General features: G+C 37.8%; 1 protein-coding gene across 6 annotated transcripts in view; it reads right to left on the bottom strand.

Moving 5' to 3' along the window:
- The window catches only part of RALYL (RALY RNA binding protein like), a 377933-nt gene that overhangs the window by 68463 nt on the left and 288687 nt on the right, over window positions 1-20783 (bottom strand). For all 6 annotated transcript variants that reach the window (XM_053955902.1, XM_053955909.1, XM_053955880.1 and 3 more), the window contains one exon: window positions 5768-5843. In XM_053955902.1, coding sequence (XP_053811877.1) covers window positions 5768-5843 — 76 coding nt within the window. The remainder of the gene's footprint in view (window positions 1-5767; window positions 5844-20783) is intronic.

The following is a 20783-nucleotide window of genomic DNA, read 5'->3' as shown; positions in this document are numbered from 1 at the left end:
TTGCGCTTCCATTTTTCTTCCAAATCCTAGTCCCCTGTTTGCCACATTGTACAAGTATCACTTTGACCCTGGAGATTTGTCAGGTAACTAGCTTTCTCAGAAAGCAGATTTGGATGTGATATGGGACACTGTAATCTCAGTCGTACCAGTACCACCAGACTTGTTTTGACTCCTCATGCCCCATGTGATCTCCAGCAGATCCCCACCACCACCTCATGCAGCAGAGCCTGCAGTAATTGTGCTCATTTTTATGGCAATAAAATGGCACCATTATGCCAGCCTGTAGCACACTGGTTTTGTTTTTTCAAAAAATTCAAAAGTAGGTGCCTTTGTCATCTTTCTCAAACCCTCTCAACCTTGTTACTACCAGAGGGGTGTCAGATAAGACTTTTAGCCAGCTCCCAAGCTGTCAGCCATAGAGAAAGGACATGCTGCACGTCCTAAGGGAAGGCTAGCCAGAGGCAGCATGTGCACGGTGGCTCTGCTTCATCTGCCCTGGGGCTTGGGTCCACTCCTTGAGCAGCTGGGAATGGTTGCACACCATCAACAGCCTCCAGAGTCAGCAACTGAAACAAAGGCTTCCAAAATGGAGAAAAAGCTTTCAGGCATATATTTAATATGCCATATAACATGGCAGTATACTGAAATGAACAACAAATAATTAAAGCATTTTATGATGAAGAGAAGCAGAATAACAGTCCATCAGACTACTTATGGTTGATTCTACTTTGGTATGTTGGAGAGTAAACACAGGAAAAAAACAGTAAATGGGCTTTCATATGGTGACACAGAGTTGCTTTAGTGAAATACTGATCAAAACACCACTAAATTAAAAAGACAAAGTGTGATGTTTTATTTTACCAAAACATTGCTCCCAAAGAGTGCTTTAACACATTTGTGTCATCACCTTTAATCTTCACCTTGTGTTCCAAAGATACTAAGATGTGCTGCTGGTACAATTAATTTTTGCTGGAGGCTAGCCAATACAACAAGATGCAAAACAATTGTAAGATGAAGATTTTTTAAGTGTATGATTTTCTGCAGAAACGGTGTGCTAAAAAGAAAATTCAGAACAATTTTGAATCTTCTGGGGTTTAGGTCCCCCCCTCACATACTGAACAGCAATGCAAATTATGACGGATGCTGATGGAGTTTATAGCTATGTTAGAATTTAGCTGATTCCTGAGCACTACTCTAAGTACATTTTCAGATATTCAATGAACATGCTTAAAATTAATAATGCATTTAACAGCTTTCTGAAGCAAAGACTAAATGTTCTCAAAATGGTTTCAAGGCCTAAACAAAAAATGGAAGTCCTTTTATTATTTATTTATCTGTCTTGCACCTAAAAAAGGTTGTGTCTCACATTTAGGCTTATGCTAAATTTCACACAGGTAAGATTAAATGAGATTATTTTCACACAGATCAGAAAACTAGAAAAGTTAAAATAACGTAATGTAGATCCTGAACTGAGATATTAAAGGGTATTATACCATTACAGGAAAAAATGAATCTAATGACTTGGACACACAAGCAAGTTATGAAGATATAACACATCATAGACATCAGTTGCTCTGTATTAATGTCTTAATTAATTTGTGATTTAAGTTTAATTAAATTTAATTTTGTGATACAAACTTCTTTTCAGAAATGCAAAGTTCTTTGAACACTTTTGAAGCCTCAAGTACTTCAAAGTAAATAAAATCCTACAAGCCTGTGCAGCACTCCTGCTTGCTTATCTTAAAATTGTTCTTTATATTGTCTCACATATGAAAAATACCATTTAAAAATCTGTAACAAGGGAAACTGAAAAGTTAATAGTTGTTATCCTTAGTACTATGTTGTACAAAGTCACTGTTTTTCCACTGGATGTCTACCTTAAGACATCTTCTAGATGTCTTCTAGAAAACTTTCCTGAACATGCTTATGAAAACTGAAAAGTGTCAAAGCTTGTTTAAGTGACTGTCCTAGTTTCGTCCAGGACAGAGTTATTTTTACAGTAGCCAGGAGTAGTGGTGTGTGCCTGTGGTCCCAACTACTGGGAGACTGAGCCCACTGGATCAGACTGCTTGGACCCAGGAGTTGTGGGCTGCTGTGTGCTCTGCTGAGTGGGCCTGGCCACCACCTGAATATTGCTGAATAGCATTTTACATCACTGCCAGGGACAAGAGAAAAGGACTTTTTCTGTGGTTTCTGGAAAGAAGGGCATTCCTTTTCCAGTTGGAAGAAAGTGTGGTATGGAAATGCTGGTTAGAATTGGTCACGGGCTTTCTGTGTAAATAGTTTTTGTCTTATACCTTTTGTTATTAATAGTTTTGCTCCTACTGTTACCTTTTTTTTTTTTTTTTTTTTTTAATCTCATTGCTGTTTCCAGTAAATTGTTCTTGTCTCAAAGTGCAATTTTCACCCCTTTGTGCCTCCAATTTTCAACTCTATCCCTGGGGCAGGAAGGGGAAAGGAAAGGGATGTGAGTGAGCAAGTGGAATCTCGTTTGGGAGAGTCTCAGAAAGTACTAAATTGGGAGTGTCATTGCTAAACCATGACAATGACTTTATAGCACATCTCTTTCTACATTAAATTTACAGTCTTTTCAAAGGAGGAAATTATATTGCTTCAGCATAATATGCTCCTGATTTTTTTAACCAATTTATTAACTTCTTGATCTTGATAAATTGATTTCTAATAATGTGTTTTAGTACATTTCTTAGAATCACAGCTAAATCTCATCTAATAATTTTCTGGATCTCTCCTTCTTAAAAATAGGTATAACACCTTCCCATACCCACTGTTTCTTTACCTTACAAAACTTCCATAAGTTTTTAGAAAGAATCACTAATAGTCCACACACAGATTCAGCTAGTCCTTTGAACACACTACAGTGAATGTTATCAGATCATTTCCATCAAATTCACTTAGTGAAACATTGGTTAGCCAATTTTTTTATTGCATACCCTCTGGTAAAAATTGATTTTCTTTAATAGCTGGTCAGCTAACTACTTTTGATTAAGTAAAAGAAATCTTTTCTGTATCATCTACTCTCTTTTCCTCCTAACTAAAAATCAGAGGATGTTACTCTAATGACAATTTTTTGTTACCTTTTATACTATTATGTGCTTTAACCTTTCTGACTTCCTGTAGGATGACTCTGCTCTTCTTTTCTTTTCTACTTCCAGTCATGGCATTTTGATTCCACATTTTGTACAATTCCTTTTCAATTTTTAGAATGTTAGAGAAAGTTGATGCTGTCATATTATTTATTTGATTTTTTCTGCTTCAGGAGAATTTTCTGTTCTACCTTAAGAACACTCAGTGCAAGATTTTCTACACTTCTTTTGTCCCTCAAATTTCTTTCCAAGAATCTTTCTACTCACCAGATCTCTGAGCTCATTTAATTCTGTCCTTTCTAAAATCTGTTATCCTCGTTCTACTTACAGTCCTTCCTTTTAACAGTGACTATTTTGTGACCACTAAATTTTTGACCAATGACTCTCTTAGTGCAAATCAAATCTAATGTAACCACTTCCCTCTTGGCTGTCTCAGTCTTGTGGGTGGATCCTGGGCAGCAGCTAAGCACCCACATAGTCACTGTCTCACTCCCCTACCATTGTCCCCTATCAGGATGAATGAGAGATCGAATGTTAAAAAGCCTCATGAATTGAGATATTTGCAGTGCAATAGGGGAAGTGAGAAGGGAAAAATTACTTTCCAACTATCATAAGCAGTCCAGGCAATCTCCAAGCAACAGCTGCTTTGGAAGAAAAACCTTCCCGATTTTTATTTCTGACTATATGAGAGAATATCTCTCTGGCCAGGTTGGGTCAGCTGTCTCAGATATATTTCTTCATAACTTCTTGCCCACACCAAGCCTATTAATTACTAAGGCAGAATAGGAAAATGAGAAAATCATGAGGCTGTGCAAGCACTGTTCAGCAACAGCCAAAACATTGGTGTGTTTTAGCAACAAATCCAAAACACTTACAGGATCCTATGAAGAAAATTAGCTCCATCCCAGTCAGACCCAGTCACAGTGTTCTGAAATAAGTAAATATTCTCAGTGTTGCCAAAACTCTATTAGTCACCAAACTTCTCACATATTAGGTTGAGCGACACTGAGACAATAAAAGTTCCATTCAAATCATTGAATGGTTTGGGTTGGAAGGGACCATACCACAGAACAATAGAGTGGGTTGGAAAGAACCTTAAAGGTCATCTAGTTACAACCATTTCACCACGGGCAGGGATGCCATCCACCAGATAAGATTGCTCAGGACCCCATCCAACCTGGCCCTGAATATTTACAACGGGACACCCACAACTACCCTGAGCAATCTGTTCCCGTGCCTCACTATCCTCTGAGTGTAGAATTTCTTCCTAACATCCCTCCTTTTTTAGTTGAAAATTGATCCCCCTTTATCCTATCACTATCTGCCCATGTAAAAAATGTGTTCTATTTTATAACCCCCCTGTAAGTCCTTTCTTGTGCTTAGTACTCCAGATTAGGACACTGTACTCCAGGTGGGGTCTTACAAGGTTAGAGCAGAGGGAAAATTGAGATGAAGGGAGAAATGGAAGGATTCTCTTAGTTGCTCATAAAAGCCTCATGATCTTCTAGAGAAATAGTTTGCACTACATCCATGAAAGGACACAATCTAAGATATTTTTCCTCTTTAAAATTCCTTTAGAACTTTCCACAGGTCTCTCTTATTCCTATCTTTTCTGTAGAACAAGTAGTTATGAGAAAGCCTTCAAAAGCTCAGAGGTAGAAATGAATATAAATGTCAAAAATCACAGAACATCTTTCAAAATCTTTTGAAATACTGGAACAGGGTAGACCAAGGTTACCAGGAACACCTACAGAGTTTAGTAGTTTGCAGTTGAGAGTAATGATGAAACAGGGAGTCTCTTCTCCAAAAATGATATTTCTATCACTTCAGCTAAAGACAGATATATGATAAAACTTCAAATCTCTTCTATGTAGCATGGAGGCGGAGACCTAAAATGCTTCTGGTTGTCTTTCTGAGACGCCACCCTCGAATTTCCATCTGAAGCTTTCAGACCAGACAAGGCATGAAAAAGTACTGCTCAAGTGTGTCTGATTTCACTCCTGAGGTGTTGCTCTCAGAGCCAATCTACCTACATTTCAGCTACAGTAGAAATCAGCCCTAATTTCTTCCATGGTCTGGAGCATAAATTCTGTAGTACTTTTATGAGATGTAAGGTTTATTGAGCAGAAATACATGTGGGCATGGTAGCCCTAACAATGTGTAATGCTTCACTAAACATAATTAATTTTGGAAAAAAAAGTGGATTTTTCCTCAAGTTTGTTTTTGTCTATGTTTGTTTTTGTCTATGACAAAAGGCACCCGGGAATAGGAGAAAGACACTATCAATGCCCTCCTGAACAGCCAAGGAAGAAATCCAGTTTTTGTCAGAACTTGGTTCTCATCCCTGACAGAAAAATCCATGAGAAACCAATTTTGTTGCTCCGAAATTGTTAGTTATTTCACTGATCATTGCAAATAAAAGTCATAAAAAATGAGGCCATAGCCAATAACTGAATCATAAGGACTAAAAGTTGAAATAACACTCAAATAAGAAAAAAAAAATTACTGATAATAGTACTAGGAGTGGGATCATTAATAAGTACTTAGATTTCATTATAATTTTGGTAAACATTGCACAGTGCCATTGGTAGATACATTTTAGGTGACCATAATTTTTCTGATAAAAATTGTATTGGGGTAAGTTAAAGTGAAATCTCAATTACCTGTAAAGTGCTGAAAGTGGCCGCTTGTTGCCAGGTTTTGGTCTGTATGGTTTTGGTTCTCCTGCCATGTTGATATCTGAAAGAAAACATTTGATATCAGTAAGACAAACATCTGGAAGTTTGCAAAGGCACCTTCAAGTCGCTCAAAATGAGTAACAGGCAGTGAAAATGGACAGCATACCTAAAACACCTGTCTAGTTTTTACCTCTTCTGAACTGATGCCATAAAACTTTAAAAAAAAAATTACTGTAATTCATGAGGATTTTAGTAAAAATATTGGTTATTGTTAATTTTTAGTTGTATTTAATTGTACATTGTACATTTTTAAAACACACAAGTTTCTACTTGGTGAAGCCAATAATGTATTTCTAATACAGAAGATTTGGACGATAACTTAGATGGTGAAATAAACTATGATCTCAAGTCAAATTCTGTTGAGAAGGACTGCAATTGTTCTGAAGATTTCCCTTTAGGATGTAAAGAAATGCACACTGATCTTTAACTGCTACTCTATCACCCACTCAGAAAGTATCTATTTCCCATCCCAAATGCATCACTCCTTGGAGAATGAGAAAATCTGGGTTTGAAAATGTTTTCTCTTAAGCAGATACTTCTTCTCAACAAGATCAGAAATCTTGTGAATGCTCTGAAAGTTCTACCTGTAAATTTATGCTTGAAATATAAAAGAAAGTCAACCCTATATAGATATATAGCTTCTATAGAGATATATAGATATATAGCTTCTATAGACATTATTTTTGTTCTCAAATTTGTCTCTTCATTTGAATCATACTTGAAGACATACCAGGAGATAGATGTCTCTTTATGATTGCTGGAACAGTTATATGTGGAGAAAGAAGCAGAGACCCTTCTGTGGAGAATACCTTTTAGAGCTTAGGAAGCTGTCTGTATAAAAATAAATCTATATTAAAAAGCTCCTCCATTCTGATTAAATGTTGCAAAATTGACTTTACATCGAATCACATGGACAAAGTGAAACTTTTGTTTAGGAAACAAATTCCATGCAATTTGAGGGATGCTGCAGCTAAATCTCTTCTCAGCTTCAATAATGTAAAAAAAGAGTAACAGTCAACAAAATCATCAGAATTATTTCAGTGTAAAATTGCTGTGACAGAACATCATATCCTATTAAATGTGGAATCATGTGGTGGTTGAGACTTGCAAGAAAACACATGTTTTCAGTAAAGTCTATTTTAATCTGAAAAGTCTATTTTAACCTGAAATTGACTGTGGTGGAGGGAGATGTAGAAAGATAAGTTGTAGGAGTAGGGACAAACACTGTCCAATGCAGTGATGCTAAAAGCTCAAACATTTTTATTTATTATTTTTGACCTCAAAAGATGCAGTAAAAGCCTAAGACTTATTGACTGGATACTTTTATTTCACACAAAATTAATAAAAAACAGCCAATCTGACCTTTTTTAACAATCAGGATTATTGAAAATGCATGTCCCTTAGACGTCTTTCTAATATTTTCTAATATTTTCTAATATTTTCTAATAGAAAATATTTTGCCACTGGAAATTTCAAACTTCAAATATTTAAAAGAATTTTAAGAAATTTACACTTATTTTTGGTATTTTGAGCTCAGTCAACATGTATTTAAAATTATACAAGGACCTGATATAAAATTCTTTTATGTAGAATTATATAATATAAAGTACTTAAGTAACATTTTCCTTATATAAAGTATTTTGGTATTAAATCTGTCTGCAGTTTCTTCTATAGGAGCTGTATTACTATTAAATAATAATTTTTCATAAAATAATAATTTTCTTGTTTCATCTACCTCTCTGAAATGCTTTCCTTTCCTTAATTTTAGCCAGTGCGTTATTAAATATATATTATTTTTGTCTTCCATTTTTGTTATAAGTTCAGCTATGATGCACTTATTTCAAGATATATAAATTCTAATATGTTGAATCAACAAAGTAAACACCAAGCACTTCTGAAAGCCACTGAGGAATTTTGATAGCTCTGTTGCATTTCCATTGGCTCCTGGAAACAGAATTGGAACAAAATTTTTATCCTGTGACCTTTGTGATAATTAGACCTTTTCATACTATTTTTATATGTCAGTTTAAGGTCATTGACTGTGTTGGCTTTCACCATCTCCTACTACAAGCTGGACAGATTTTAAGGAAAAAAAAGGTAGAATTATAACCTACTCTTGGGAAATACCTTAGGCTGTGGTGTCCTCTTCACAATACCATAATTTTCACATATTTTTTGTCTCTCATCTGCTACTGTTTCAGAGTTACATCTTAAATGTTCTTCTCCTTAAACCCTTATTTACAGGTTTTATAAACTTTTTCATATACTCCTGGGACATATCAATACTATCTTGATGACTGTTCTTATAGACCTGCATCTGCAGCTCTACAAGACCCATTTTTAAAAAAGGTGAGTAGTGTAGAAGGTTAAGGGTTGTTAGTTATGTGTCCTCTTTATTTCAATCAAAAATGTCAGAAAGGTAAGAGGCACAGTGGCAAAGCTGTTCAGAATCAGTTAAGATTCCCTCACATTTAAATAAAGCTCTAAACAGTGTACTACTTTATACAGTTAGTAATAGCCCAAAATTCTCTTTAGCACAGGAAATAGTTCATACAAAAGCTGTGCACATGGGGCTTTTCTGTTAATATGAAAGTGATTGAATAGCTCTGCAAATCCCTAAGCACTTTGTAGCAAGTTAAGAATAGATGCAGGAAATGCTTTGAAAAGTTAGAAAAGATTTTCACCCCATTATTTTTTCAGCACTATCTCTCCCAGCCTCAATTTTCTAACTAAGATTAGAAGTGAACTTGTCAACATTTTGCAAGATAGATTATTTCTATCCCAACTGGAAATCTTGTGAGATAAGCTGTTCTCTTCCTTCATCCATCATTTGTTTCACAGCAGACATTTACATCTACTAGATCATAAACTCTATGTCAAATAAATTTGCTGTCAGCAGCACAGAGATTTACCTGTGCTAATGATTCCACCCCAAGGAATGCAGAAACATATCACTCCTTAAGCTGTCAAATTAGCTACTACACTTGTACATGAATATGTACCAGACAACTTCCTTCACAAGGGACAAAGACATTCACATTTCTTCTGGAGAGGCAAGGATTTGATGAATTGGCACCTGATGGATAAAGAAATGGCTTGTGGTCACACTCAAATATGTATTAAATAAGTAGATTTTCTAGTGAAGACCACTGACAAGTGGCATTCCTTGCGGATCAGTACTGAGACTGGTGCAGTTTAACATCTTTCTGGCAACACAGACAGTGGCATTGAGTGCACCCTCTGCAGGTTTGCCAATGACACCAAGCTGTGTGGACACTGGAGGCAAGGGATGCCATCTAGAGAGACTTTCATAGGTATGAGAAGTGAACCCGTGTAAACCTTATGAAGTTCAACAAGGCCAAGTTCAAGACCCTGAACCTGGGTCTGAGCAATCCCAAGCACTAACACAGGCTGGGTGGAGAATAGATTGGGAACATGATTAGGGGGTGAAGATGAGAAGCTAGATGTGACCTGGTAATGTGTGCTTGCAGCCCAGAAAGTCAACTGTAACCTGGGCTTCATCAAAAGCAGTGTGGCCAGCAGGGCAAGGGAGAGAATTCTGCCTCTCTGCTCTGCTCTCAAAGTACTGTGTCCAGCTCTGGGACTCCCAGCATAAGGATGTAGGCCTTTTTAAGCAAGTCTAGGGGACGACCACCAAGATGATCAGAGGGATGGAGCACCTCCCCTATAAGGCAGGCCGAGAGAGTTGGGGTTGTTCAGCCTGGAAAAGAGTGGGCTTCAGAGGCACCTTTTAGAAGCCTTCTAATACCTTCAGGGGGTCTACAAGAAAACTGAAGAGGGACTTTTTACAAGGGTCTGTAATGATGGGACAAGGTATAATGGCTTCAAGCTGACAGAAGGTTTAGATTAGACATTAGGAAGAAATTCTTTGCTGTGAAGGTGGTGAAACACTGCAACAGGTTGCCCAGGGAATATGTGAATGCCTCATCTCTGCAAGTGTTCAAGACCAGGTAGAATGGGGCTCTGAGCAACCTGGTCTGGTGCAAGATGTCCCTGCCCGTGTCAGGGAGGTTTGAACTGGATGGTCTTTAAGGTCCATTCCAACCCAAACCATTCTATGATTCTATGATTGTATAATTGTATAATTCTATGTGGAATGGAGCAGCAGGGACATTATTTTCTCAGCTTGTATACTAGAAATATTCACTTAGATATCAATACCAAGATAAATTCATCACTGAAATTCAAAATACTATGGTAACACTACGAATGTCAAAGTCAATATGCAGAAAACAATACATTGTAATGCAGCATCCTGACTTTATGTGCTTTCAGAATCAAATGAAATTACATTTTTTATCAAAAGAAATCCATTTTTAGTTCTATACTTTCCTGTTATCATGGCAGAGCTTAGTCAAAGAATGAGATTTAGATTTCTTTCAAGGTTTTGTGTCATCAGCCGAATAGATCTGATTTTTTATTTTGGTATTTTTATTTGTAATTGTACTGAAAATGCCTGGTGATTAATGACAAAACATAAAAATAATTTAAAAAAGAGCATGATTACCATTTTAGAAGGGCACTCATTGTAATGAGCGGCTACATAAAATTGTCTGAAAAGACAACTCAACATAGCATAATCTACATTTCTCCTATCACCATTTCCTACCATTGACAGCCTACCTCCTCCAGACATAAACATTCCACTTTTGGAGAAGCAGTATCTGCGAGTCCTTCTGCTTTGATCCCAGATTCCTTGGCAAAGTAATCTGAGAATCTGGTCCTGAAGACAACAGCTGACTTCAAACAGGCGTTGTGAGTGCAAGCAATGATACCTAAAGAGCATTCATACCCTAGAAGTATTTTGGTATTTCTTGGTATCCTTGCCCATTAGATTCTTTAAAAGATTCTTTAAAAGAAAAAAACAAAACCAAAATAATTTTGGTTCACAAAAACAAATGCCATAAACAAGAAGCTTTAATAGGCACTAACTCAATTCATGAAAACTGGGATTTTGAGGCTTTCTGCTGTCAATCCAGAGCCCATGTCTCAGGCTACATTTAACCTACAAAATTAAATTGATCCCTTTCAAGGCACTAGTACTCTTTTATCTGTTGTATTAAATTGTTTCTTTCCATTACTTTTAGCCACAGTTTACAAGTACTGTAAATGCAATTTCTAGATATAGGTAGAGAATGGACATGACCTAGAGATCACTGCAGGCATTTCACCTAGTGAAAGAGAACAGATCCATGTACCTATAATTAGTGCCCATAATTTAATACTAAGATGTGATGACCTCTGACTGTGGGCGCCATGTCAGAAAGACTGAAAACCAAAACCTGGAGCTGAGAAAACTCCAAGTACCTTTAAAGCTCAAAAGATGATTTTCTAAGACATGTTTCCTCAGGTGTTCTTCCACACATTCTTGTGAATGGTTACAGACATGGAGACATTCCTTGAACAATTCTACACTTATTTGACTTAAATTTTCAATAAAAAACTGTATCATTGTGTATTTCCAAATAAGTTGGAAGTTGACCAACATTTACTGGAAGAGATGGTAATTTAAATTAGGATATAGGAAGGAATTCACACAGTGAATGGACAATCTATAAACAGAGGGAGGTATTGATAGCAAGAGATCAGGATGCATTTCCTTCTCTTTCAGATGACAAAAAATATTTGGGATAGAAGAGAAAGACCAAGAGGTAGATGTAATCTAGAGAAAGCCTGCAGCCATATGGTTTATAGCATAACTGTACACCAGAAAAGCTAAGGCTAATCTATCTTTCTTTTATACTCTTCCATCTACTAGTCTTATAAATTTCCCTGCTGCCAGATAAAGAAATTTTAAAGAAGTCATATGACATTTTTTTTATATCATGAACTTACTTTTTTCTTTATATGTTCCATCGATTACATGCCATCTCCTCCCTTTCCCCCATCTCTAGCATGTGAAAAAAGCAGAGAGGAAAGGACAGCTCTCTGTTCTCTTCCATTATGTGCCCAAATTGTACAGCTGTAAAGATGAAACTTTCCAGAAAATTGAACACAAGCTCAAATTGATTCACAAGGCTAGTAAAATATTAAATGGAGTTCAGGGTCACACCTTTTCCTTTTCCTTAATGGTATTAAAAATTATTGTGGGACTCTCATTATTTGGATTTTCTCTTAGCATTGAAGTAATTGGAAGCCTTTTTTTGTACAAAGATGACAGCTATTGTTAATGCTTCATACAGAAAGAGCTGCTTGTTGAATAGTATATGAAATTGCTTTGTTCAACCATTTCTTCTTTCATTAAATACTGCTAAAATGAAATGAGGCTATGGGATTATATAAACTATCACTCTTAAAACCATTCAGTGGCAAAAGTGTCAGGAGTTGTCTTGCAGGAAATTTTTTCTGTTCCCCAGGGAATTGGGTTGGTGTGAGGACAGGCAACAGGTGAAAGAGGAAATCCTGTCCTGTTTGTATGCCCATCACACATCATTCCTTCAGAGCCCTGAAGACAGCAGTCTCTCAGCTCCAGAATGGATGCCAATGTACTTCACAGCTGAGGGGCATTGGTCTGCCTTGGTTTTTGTCTGCTGCACCTCCCACCTCAGTAACACCACAATCTGGGCCAAACTTCCTGGCCCTACTGGTTGTGCCATCAGCAGTGATCCATGTCCATGCCTAGGGAGAAGCATCACTTCTTCCAGGGGAAGAGGAGAATGCTTATTTGTGCCCTTGGACTGACTGTCCATGGACTCCATTGATTAAAGAATCTGTGGCCAAGACCCTAAAAACTGCTTCTCTTCTGGTGCTTGAATCTCTGCAGAGGAATTACTATGATGTGGCAGGAGTCACTCTGGGGTACTGGGCTGCAAGGAAAGGAACACCACAGAGAATATGGCATGCCTTGTGAAGGAATTCCTATGGGAAGGAGAGCAGCCCTGTTGCTGACAATCCTGCCCACTCCTCCTACTCAGCACAGGGCTTCTGCATTCCTCTGCAGGAAGTTCAACACTTGCAGATACAAGAGAATCAGATTCAGCTTCAAAGGGACTACGTGGCCGTGGCCATAGCCACTTATCTGCAGACCATCTCTGTAAGAGCTGTGGGGGTTCGGGTGTTTACTGTAGAAATACAGCCGGGTTTGTGCCATGGCAACCACGAAGCTGACTGTCACACGTGTGTTTCACCCCACCAGAGCCAAATTATAGATGCAGGCAAGTATAGTCTTCCTGTAAGATCCTTGTAATTTAATCAGGCTTGCATCTTCTGCTTCTCACCCAGAGAACAAGATTTCTATGTATCAGGACTAGTAAATTATGCACATGCCGAAAATTAATGTTGCCATGAGGGTAAAAGAAAGCAACAGAAAAGTACATCAGGAACTTTCTGCTATCTTCAGGAAAAAAGAAACAGTTTTAATGTAAGCTTAGCCAACAAGAAAATGAACCAACAAAAAGAGTTCAAGCAAGGAGTCACATATGATTGCAAACCCTGTTTGTACTTCTACCTTCTCAGTAATGCTGTTAATGTGAAACAGAATAGGTCCTTGATCTACAGCTTTTTTTTTTTCCAGACAGTGAGGAGTGCAAGGATTACCTTTGATTTCTCTTGATCACAGTAAAGATGCTGCTTACAAATAAAAAATAGAGCATCTGTCTTCTTTCAGATCAAGACATTACAAGACAGCAGGCAACAAACTCTCTGCTGCTCTTCTCTGATAACAAAAGATAGTTATTACCATGAGATTCAGACAAAGCTTCTTGTTGACTGGATGTCTGGGTTTCTCAGCACTGCAATTAGCCCCAAGCAGAAACATTAAACAGTGTAGTGGGGATAGACTATGAAAGTCCCTCATCTACTTCTTTCAGATTTCAATATGATTTATTCTAGGGAACATGCCCTGAACCTTGGTAATTTTCAATTTGTTCTCAGACTACATTTTTTCTCTCTTTCTCTTCTAATACTTGGCTACTTCCTCTGCCCCATGGCCATTCATCTGACTCTCTTACTGATGTTAACTTCATGCTCGTAGCAATAGTTTTTCATGACAATTGAAATCCATAGTGTACAAAAGAGTTCAAAATCCTCATTGCCCCAATCATTTTGTCTTACTCACTATTTCTCCTGCAGATGGTAAACTTTATTAAATCAAACATGAGGATTTTTTTTTCCTAAAATAGACATCACAATAACAAGATTTTGCAAAAAATTACCAACATTATCTGCACTTGTTAATCATATTTCTTGAACATTAAAACAAAATTTGCTTACATGGGAAGTGCATTTTCTCATAATCTTGCAAAGTGAATGTAGCCAAGGCTCTCTGGGCGTCACAGGCAGAGTGGCTTCCAGATAAATACTTTGCAATGCACATGTCATTCTGCATGTTGCAGCCTGGGAACTTACCTGGTTTGGGCAGGAGGTTGCAGCAACCCCAGAGCCAGGGAGCAGAGGCAGTAGGTGATGGTCTGGGGCAGAAAACATTGATGGACACTTTCAAAGTGCTGTTAGGTGTGAGGGCAGTGTGTGTCGCTGAAAGGCTGGCTGGGTTCGGCATTAGAGTCATCACTGAGGGGTTGGTATATTTGACACCCTGAACATTGCTGTCAAAACCTTCAAGCTGAGGTCTGATCTTGAAGGTATTCCCACAGTCTAGAGTCTTTCATCCAGGCTCACAACAGATCAGAGAGGAATCATGCTGTGGATTTCACTGAATCTTGAACAATGGTGTTCACTGATCAGGGAAGCTGGTGGGGGTGACAGAAATGGACCTCTGCAGCCCCAAATGCACTTTCAACACTTTCCAATAATATTCCTCTCTAAAACATCTGGTTTTACCCTCATTCTTTGACCTGAAATCTTTCCTCTAATCTTCACTGTTCTTGGCTTCTCAGATGATCTAAGATTCAGGCTTTCCTGTTGGTCCCACATTACTTGAAAAAACCCATTGACCCAAAACAATTACTCTCTACTAATTTCAGCTATTCAATTCTCCTTTCCATATACTCTCTTTCTGCTCATGATTCTCATGTTCCAGGTTTTGTGGATTTAGAGATCTATAGAGAAGGATCTTTTCAAATTCCAGTTTACTTTGGAATTGCATAGCATGTCTTCTAGCATTTTCTTTGAGATACAGTAGTTTTTCCACTGTCAGCTTTATGAAAACTTGTGCCCCATATTATAGACTCATAGAATAATGAGAATAATATATGTTGGAAAGGGAGCTTTAAACATCAAATTGTCCAACTCTCCTGCCATGGGAAGAGACATCTCTCACTAGATCAGGTTGCTCAAAATCTTGTCCAATCTAGCCTTGAACACTTCCAGTAGTGGGACATCCACAGCCTCACTGGGCAACCTGTGCAGTACTGTGCAGTGCTTCACCACTATCACTGAGGAAAAAAAATTCCTTATATCCAATATATCACATAATACAGTCCTGAAAAGTTTTGTCTTTGTAACACAAACATTGTAAAATCATATGATTGACAGCTACAGAATTAGCTCATACCTTATCATGGAAAAACTATAAATATTACCTTGCTGCTATTATAGTTGTAGTATTATATATATATATATATATATATATATATTAGTTTTAGTATTATAAAATAATATAGCAGTGACATAAAGAAGATAAAGTGGAGAAAATTCCATGGAAATTTGGCACATGGAATTAAATTTTACTGTGGAGGTGATATGCAAAATAAGGTATGCCAAATCCAAAATTTCTTCAACAGCAGTGTTTAGGTTCAAGCCATCTTCTAACTCTCTTCCACTGGCAGCTTTTGAAGTTGCCCACTGGATTCTACTTGGTGACCAGACAGCAAAAACATAGAAGTCTATTGCAAAAGCAAGGCATTTAAAAATTGCAAATATCAAAAATCTTCAAAATTAATGATATGCACTGTTGTTTTATTTCTATCTCTGTGGCATTCCTGCAAGGAAAATAGAAGACTTGATAGGAATAGAGAAAATGCTATATGTTGTCAGATTGATAATTGATATACTGTAATTTTCTGCCTTCAGCAGCCCCAGATACTTTGGAAGAAGACACAAGAACCACAAACAAGGTAGAAATAAGATTCTTTTCCCTCCATTCTCTTATCATCTCAGCATGATTCTCCTCCTAAAATGCTTAGCAGTTTAGGATTACTTTAAGTCCTAAAGCATGATGTTTTATCTTTCTTCCCTTACTGATTTTGTCAGTACCTAACTGTTAGGAACTGGAACTGGAAATCATGACAATTTCAAATAGCTTTGCTGAGTACATAAATGTCCCATTACTCTGTTCTTGCTGATATATCATATTGGTGCATTTTTTAATGAAAAAATGTTTCTTGACAAAAAGTGAGCTTTGTTTTGGCTTCATAATTCCCCTACTCTTCACTGCCTCAAATCCTTTTTCAAACACTATTTCACTCATCAGTAATAACAAAAATCATAAAAGTCATGTCAGAAACCCTTTCTTGAAATATAAAACATTATCCTTCTCCATGCAATTTATTGGACTTCTTATGTTTACTTTTGTATTTCTACATTTGAGTTTGCTTGCAAATATACTTTACATGGTGCTTCAGAGGTTCTCTCACAAATGGTTTAAGGTACTATATATTATCAATGACATAAATTTACATATATAAAGAATCAATAACAGGAAAAATGTAATAGCTTACTAAAAATTCTATTATGAAATAAAATAATTATTTTGAACCTCATTAAATCAAGTTGCAATATCAAAAGTATTACCAAAAGGTCCACATGACATATTTCAGTCGAATTTCAAAGAAGAAAAGGTATAATTACCATGCACATTAGTACACAGTGCTAGTGAAGCTCTCACTGAACATTTGCTACCTTTTATTTTAATTAGGTTCTTGTTCTATGCTTCCTAGTAACATTTTCTGTCTAAGCCAGCTTTGCCATGAATCTGTCTATTTTTATTACCCAAATAGCAAATATGTAATTTGGCTCAGAAATCATAGTAACCAAGAACTCCCTGACTCTGAGTTAATTCTTCTCCCCAGAAATCTGTGGGACCATGTTGTGGTTTGACATGGAAATGAATTTTTTTCCAGGAAGTTGGGTCAAACCAATCAGTGGTCAGGTTTGGATATTGGCACCTGGAGTGACCACTGAAAGTATGGACACGCCTCTGAGAACACAGGGGGTTAAAAGCAAGAACTCCCAGGGGAACTGTCTCTTTGGTTCTGGTCTTCTGAGGGTGCAGTGCAGACCTCCCCTGCCCAGCCACGGGCTGCGTGGGGAGGGGAAGCCACGCGGCCTGGGAGAGGTAGGCCAGGGGTGAAGGTCTGGAACTGAGCCAGCTCCTGCGGACAGAAGGGTGGAGAGAAACTGAGATGCCTTTGTCCCCCCCCTCAGAGAGAAAGAGACAGAGAGCCTGGTGGCACCTAGAAATTTGCCGTCAGAGGAGATGCAGAAAGGGGGGGGATGATGCCCAGCGTGGGAGTCGAGAATGCTGAGCAGAGATTTCAGCCGTCCAGGGAGTCTGAACTTTTAACCCTTTCCGGGAAATGAGGGCTTTGTAAAATATTACTCCTCCTCGATTTATAGTGGAAGAGAGACAGTCCGGGACCTGAGATGTTAGAAGAAGAAATATTTAGGTGGGAGGAGATGATGAAGTAGCTTTTGGCTGGACTTTTCTTGTTAGCCATAGACTGAACCAAATTCTCCTGCAATAGAGACTGCATTTTAGGGGGATGCAGTGGTGACCCAAGGAGACCTGCTTCAGCTTCTAAAAGCACCGGAATGGCAAGAACAGAAGAAAGTTGAGGAGGGAATGGTGATGCCCTCTGTCTTCAGGAGGAAGATGATCTCTCTTCCTGGACCCTCGGCCCCAGGGGACAATGGGGGGGACGGTAGTCCCAAGATGAGAAGCTGAACTGTTGTATCTTTGGGTCCGTGGCAAAGCATCCTTAAAAGAGCCCTATGAGCAGTCTGTCCATGCATGGTGGTGAGAGCACTGTGACATGGAAAGGAGAGTGTCACACTGGCAGATTTTCTCCGGGCGGTTGCCATGTGTGACATGGAAACACAGGAGGTGGCAACTGTGTTTCCTGGGGGTCTGTGGCGCAAGAGAGACTTCTCTCTCCCTTGATGGACTGAGTATTGATTATCTGAAGGGTGGTAATTTGATCAGGAATCCCGAGTGACGTTTCATGGTGGTTGTTTTGGAAATTGGGAGGAGGAGGAGGAGGGGTGTTTTAGAGAGTCTTCATCCTGGATTTAGTGCCTGTGTCTTTTGTAGTAGTAGTTTAATAAAGTTTTTTCCCTTTGTTATTAAGCTTGGGCCTGCTCTGCTCTGTTCCTGATAACATCTCACCGCATTTATTTGGGAAGGTGTATTTTCATGGGGGCGCTGGCATTGCATCAGTGTCAAATCATGACAGACCATGAGACTTCCAATATTTTTTCAGAATGTGGTTATTTTGAGTAAGCTGCACATAAACACACATCACAAATGTTTGTAAAAAGGCTTTGGAAACCAATTTCTACTGCAGTTGGGATAAGAAATACATAAAGCTAGACAAGATAGTGAACACCATTTGGACATTCGCTTCCTCAAAGGTATTTTGGACTTATATCAGTTTCCTGTAAGGAGTTCAGAATCCTTATTTTTGCTTTGAGTCTCATTGGAAGCTGTAGCATTTTTTCTGCAACTTCACCATGAAGTTAAAACAGGCACAATACACCCCAATCAAATTTTCACCCACTTTGCAAACCCCTACCCAAAGTTCTTGCATTTGCCTTTTCCTTTATATATTTGTATGTGTATACTTGTGTGTGAAAACATTTGCAATAGAAGCATGTATTTTTTCACCTGGAAAATTGTCAAGTTTTGCATATCACCTTTATCACACAGTTCCTGAAAATTGAAGATTACATAGGAACACTAAGGAATATTGAATTCCTGAATCTAGCATTAAATTATTGTATTGAAGTGGATGCTGGAACCAATTGCTTTTAAACAGAAAACAAAACACTCCTTAGTCTTAGAAATATCAAATCTGAAATTCTTATCTAGCATTATTACTAAAGGAAGGTGCCAAGGATCTATCTTAAATCTCAGTACCTGCAGCTTTTAGATGGTCAGATTATTTGTTTCCCTTTTTTTTTTGCCCTTCTCTATGCAATAAGAAAGTCTCATGGCTGTTCAAATGAAACAGCTCTCTAAGATCACCTGGAAACATTAATCTTCTGGACATACTGCATAAACCACTAATCTCATGCTTGTCATTTAAAATGAGGAAGGGAGTACAAGGAGAGATGAAAGATGCAGGCATATTTTTAAAGCTTTAGCATTGCTATTTTAATTCATTTTAAGAATAAATAAGATTGCTAAATCTTACATTGCAACAAACAGAATGGCCAGAGGAAAACAATAGGCTGAATGATCCCTCTGAATAAAAATGAATGTGATTCAACATAATGTTTCAGCATACTGTCCACTAATCTCTTGCTTCCTCATGTTCAACTCCTTATCAGACACTGCTGTTAACATTGTGGGTTTTTTTTTTTTTTTTTTTTTTTGTTTTTTTTTTTTTTGTTTTTTTTTTTTTTTTTAGTTTCAAGCAAAGCCAAAGTATATATGCTGGTCTGATATATATTGACCCAACAGCCTGCAACCAGCTGTGCTAACCTGTGCTTTGCTGTAATCTTAACCTTACAACTTTTTCATGTTGCCAGACACAACTTATGACTCTTAAAAGAATGTAGAATTCCATACTTAAAAATAATTTTACCTATTTTCCAAGCAATTAGGTCAGTATGGAAAAGCAGTGCTGATAAAAGAGAGGATACAACTTTGGGTGAGAGCTTAAGCTCTTATTGTTAGTGTAACCTTCCCCTAAAGTCTTTGATAAAATCAGGTTTAGGTCAGGATTCATACAGTGATCCATAAAGACATAAAATAACATTGGAAAACAATAAATTGTAGTACATTTCTTCCTTCATTGCTTCATTTTATGCCATTCACTAGAGTACTGAGTCACCACCATAGAATCTCCAGGATCAATGGAAAATTAACCCTTTAATGACAATTAAACATTTTTTGATGCAAATTATGCTCTTTATTTTAGTTTTATCCCTCAAAAGCCTTTTTCCCCTCCACACTTTAAAGAGTTCAAAAGGCTGAGCTAATTAAAAAAAAATCATGAATTAGAACACGGAAATGCTTCTTAGCTTCAGCTCATACACGAGGATTGGGCCAAGATCAAGTATCAGTTACCCAGCAGAAACCTAGCGCTCACTTCAAGGTATCCCCAAGTTCTGATGTGTGAAGGATGCAATACAGTTTGGAGTCTATTAATGCTTTCTTAGTTTTTCATTTAAGTTGATCTGGAAAGAGAGTCTGTTCTAATTCTTGGCATGTCTGCAGTAACAGAGAAAGGTCCATATTTGCTTTACTTACACTCAAATAATTAGTTCAGTATTTGACACCTCTCTTAAATTAAAACAGTACCCAAACCTACTTCATTTAAGAGATCACAGGTCCTCAGATCCTGTTCAGATACTGAAAGTCTGTAAATCCCTCATTCCAAAATGTGTAAAAATAACATGCCAACAGAATAATTACTATCTGGCTGTACTTCTAAATTAAAATTTCTGTGTTTTGTTTCTCTGATACATGCAGTTTGGGGAGGTGAGTGATACTGCTGAGTTATGAAGGTCTATGCCCAAAGGAAGACAAAACCCATTTACAGATAACAGTGGCTCAGTTTTAGGTTCAGCAGGTTTTTCAGGATATGCTACCCCTGGTGACACTTGCTCACAAGGACAGTCATGATGGATGGTGCACAGCACATTTTTGTCTGCTAGGATGCCAACCAAAAGTGAAATGGTATTGCTGCCATGTCAGAACAAGTGAGGGCAGGTGTGGCAAGGATGAGTGCTGTCACTGACACAGGCTTCAGCTGTCACACAGGGGTACAACCTATTGCAGAGTAGATGGGGAGCAGGA

Source organism: Vidua chalybeata, chromosome 1 (genome assembly GCF_026979565.1).
Source record: "Vidua chalybeata isolate OUT-0048 chromosome 1, bVidCha1 merged haplotype, whole genome shotgun sequence".
NCBI lineage: Eukaryota > Metazoa > Chordata > Aves > Passeriformes > Viduidae > Vidua > Vidua chalybeata.
The sequence above is the reverse complement of the archived record's forward strand: the minus strand, read 5'-3'. Positions and strand labels throughout refer to the sequence as shown.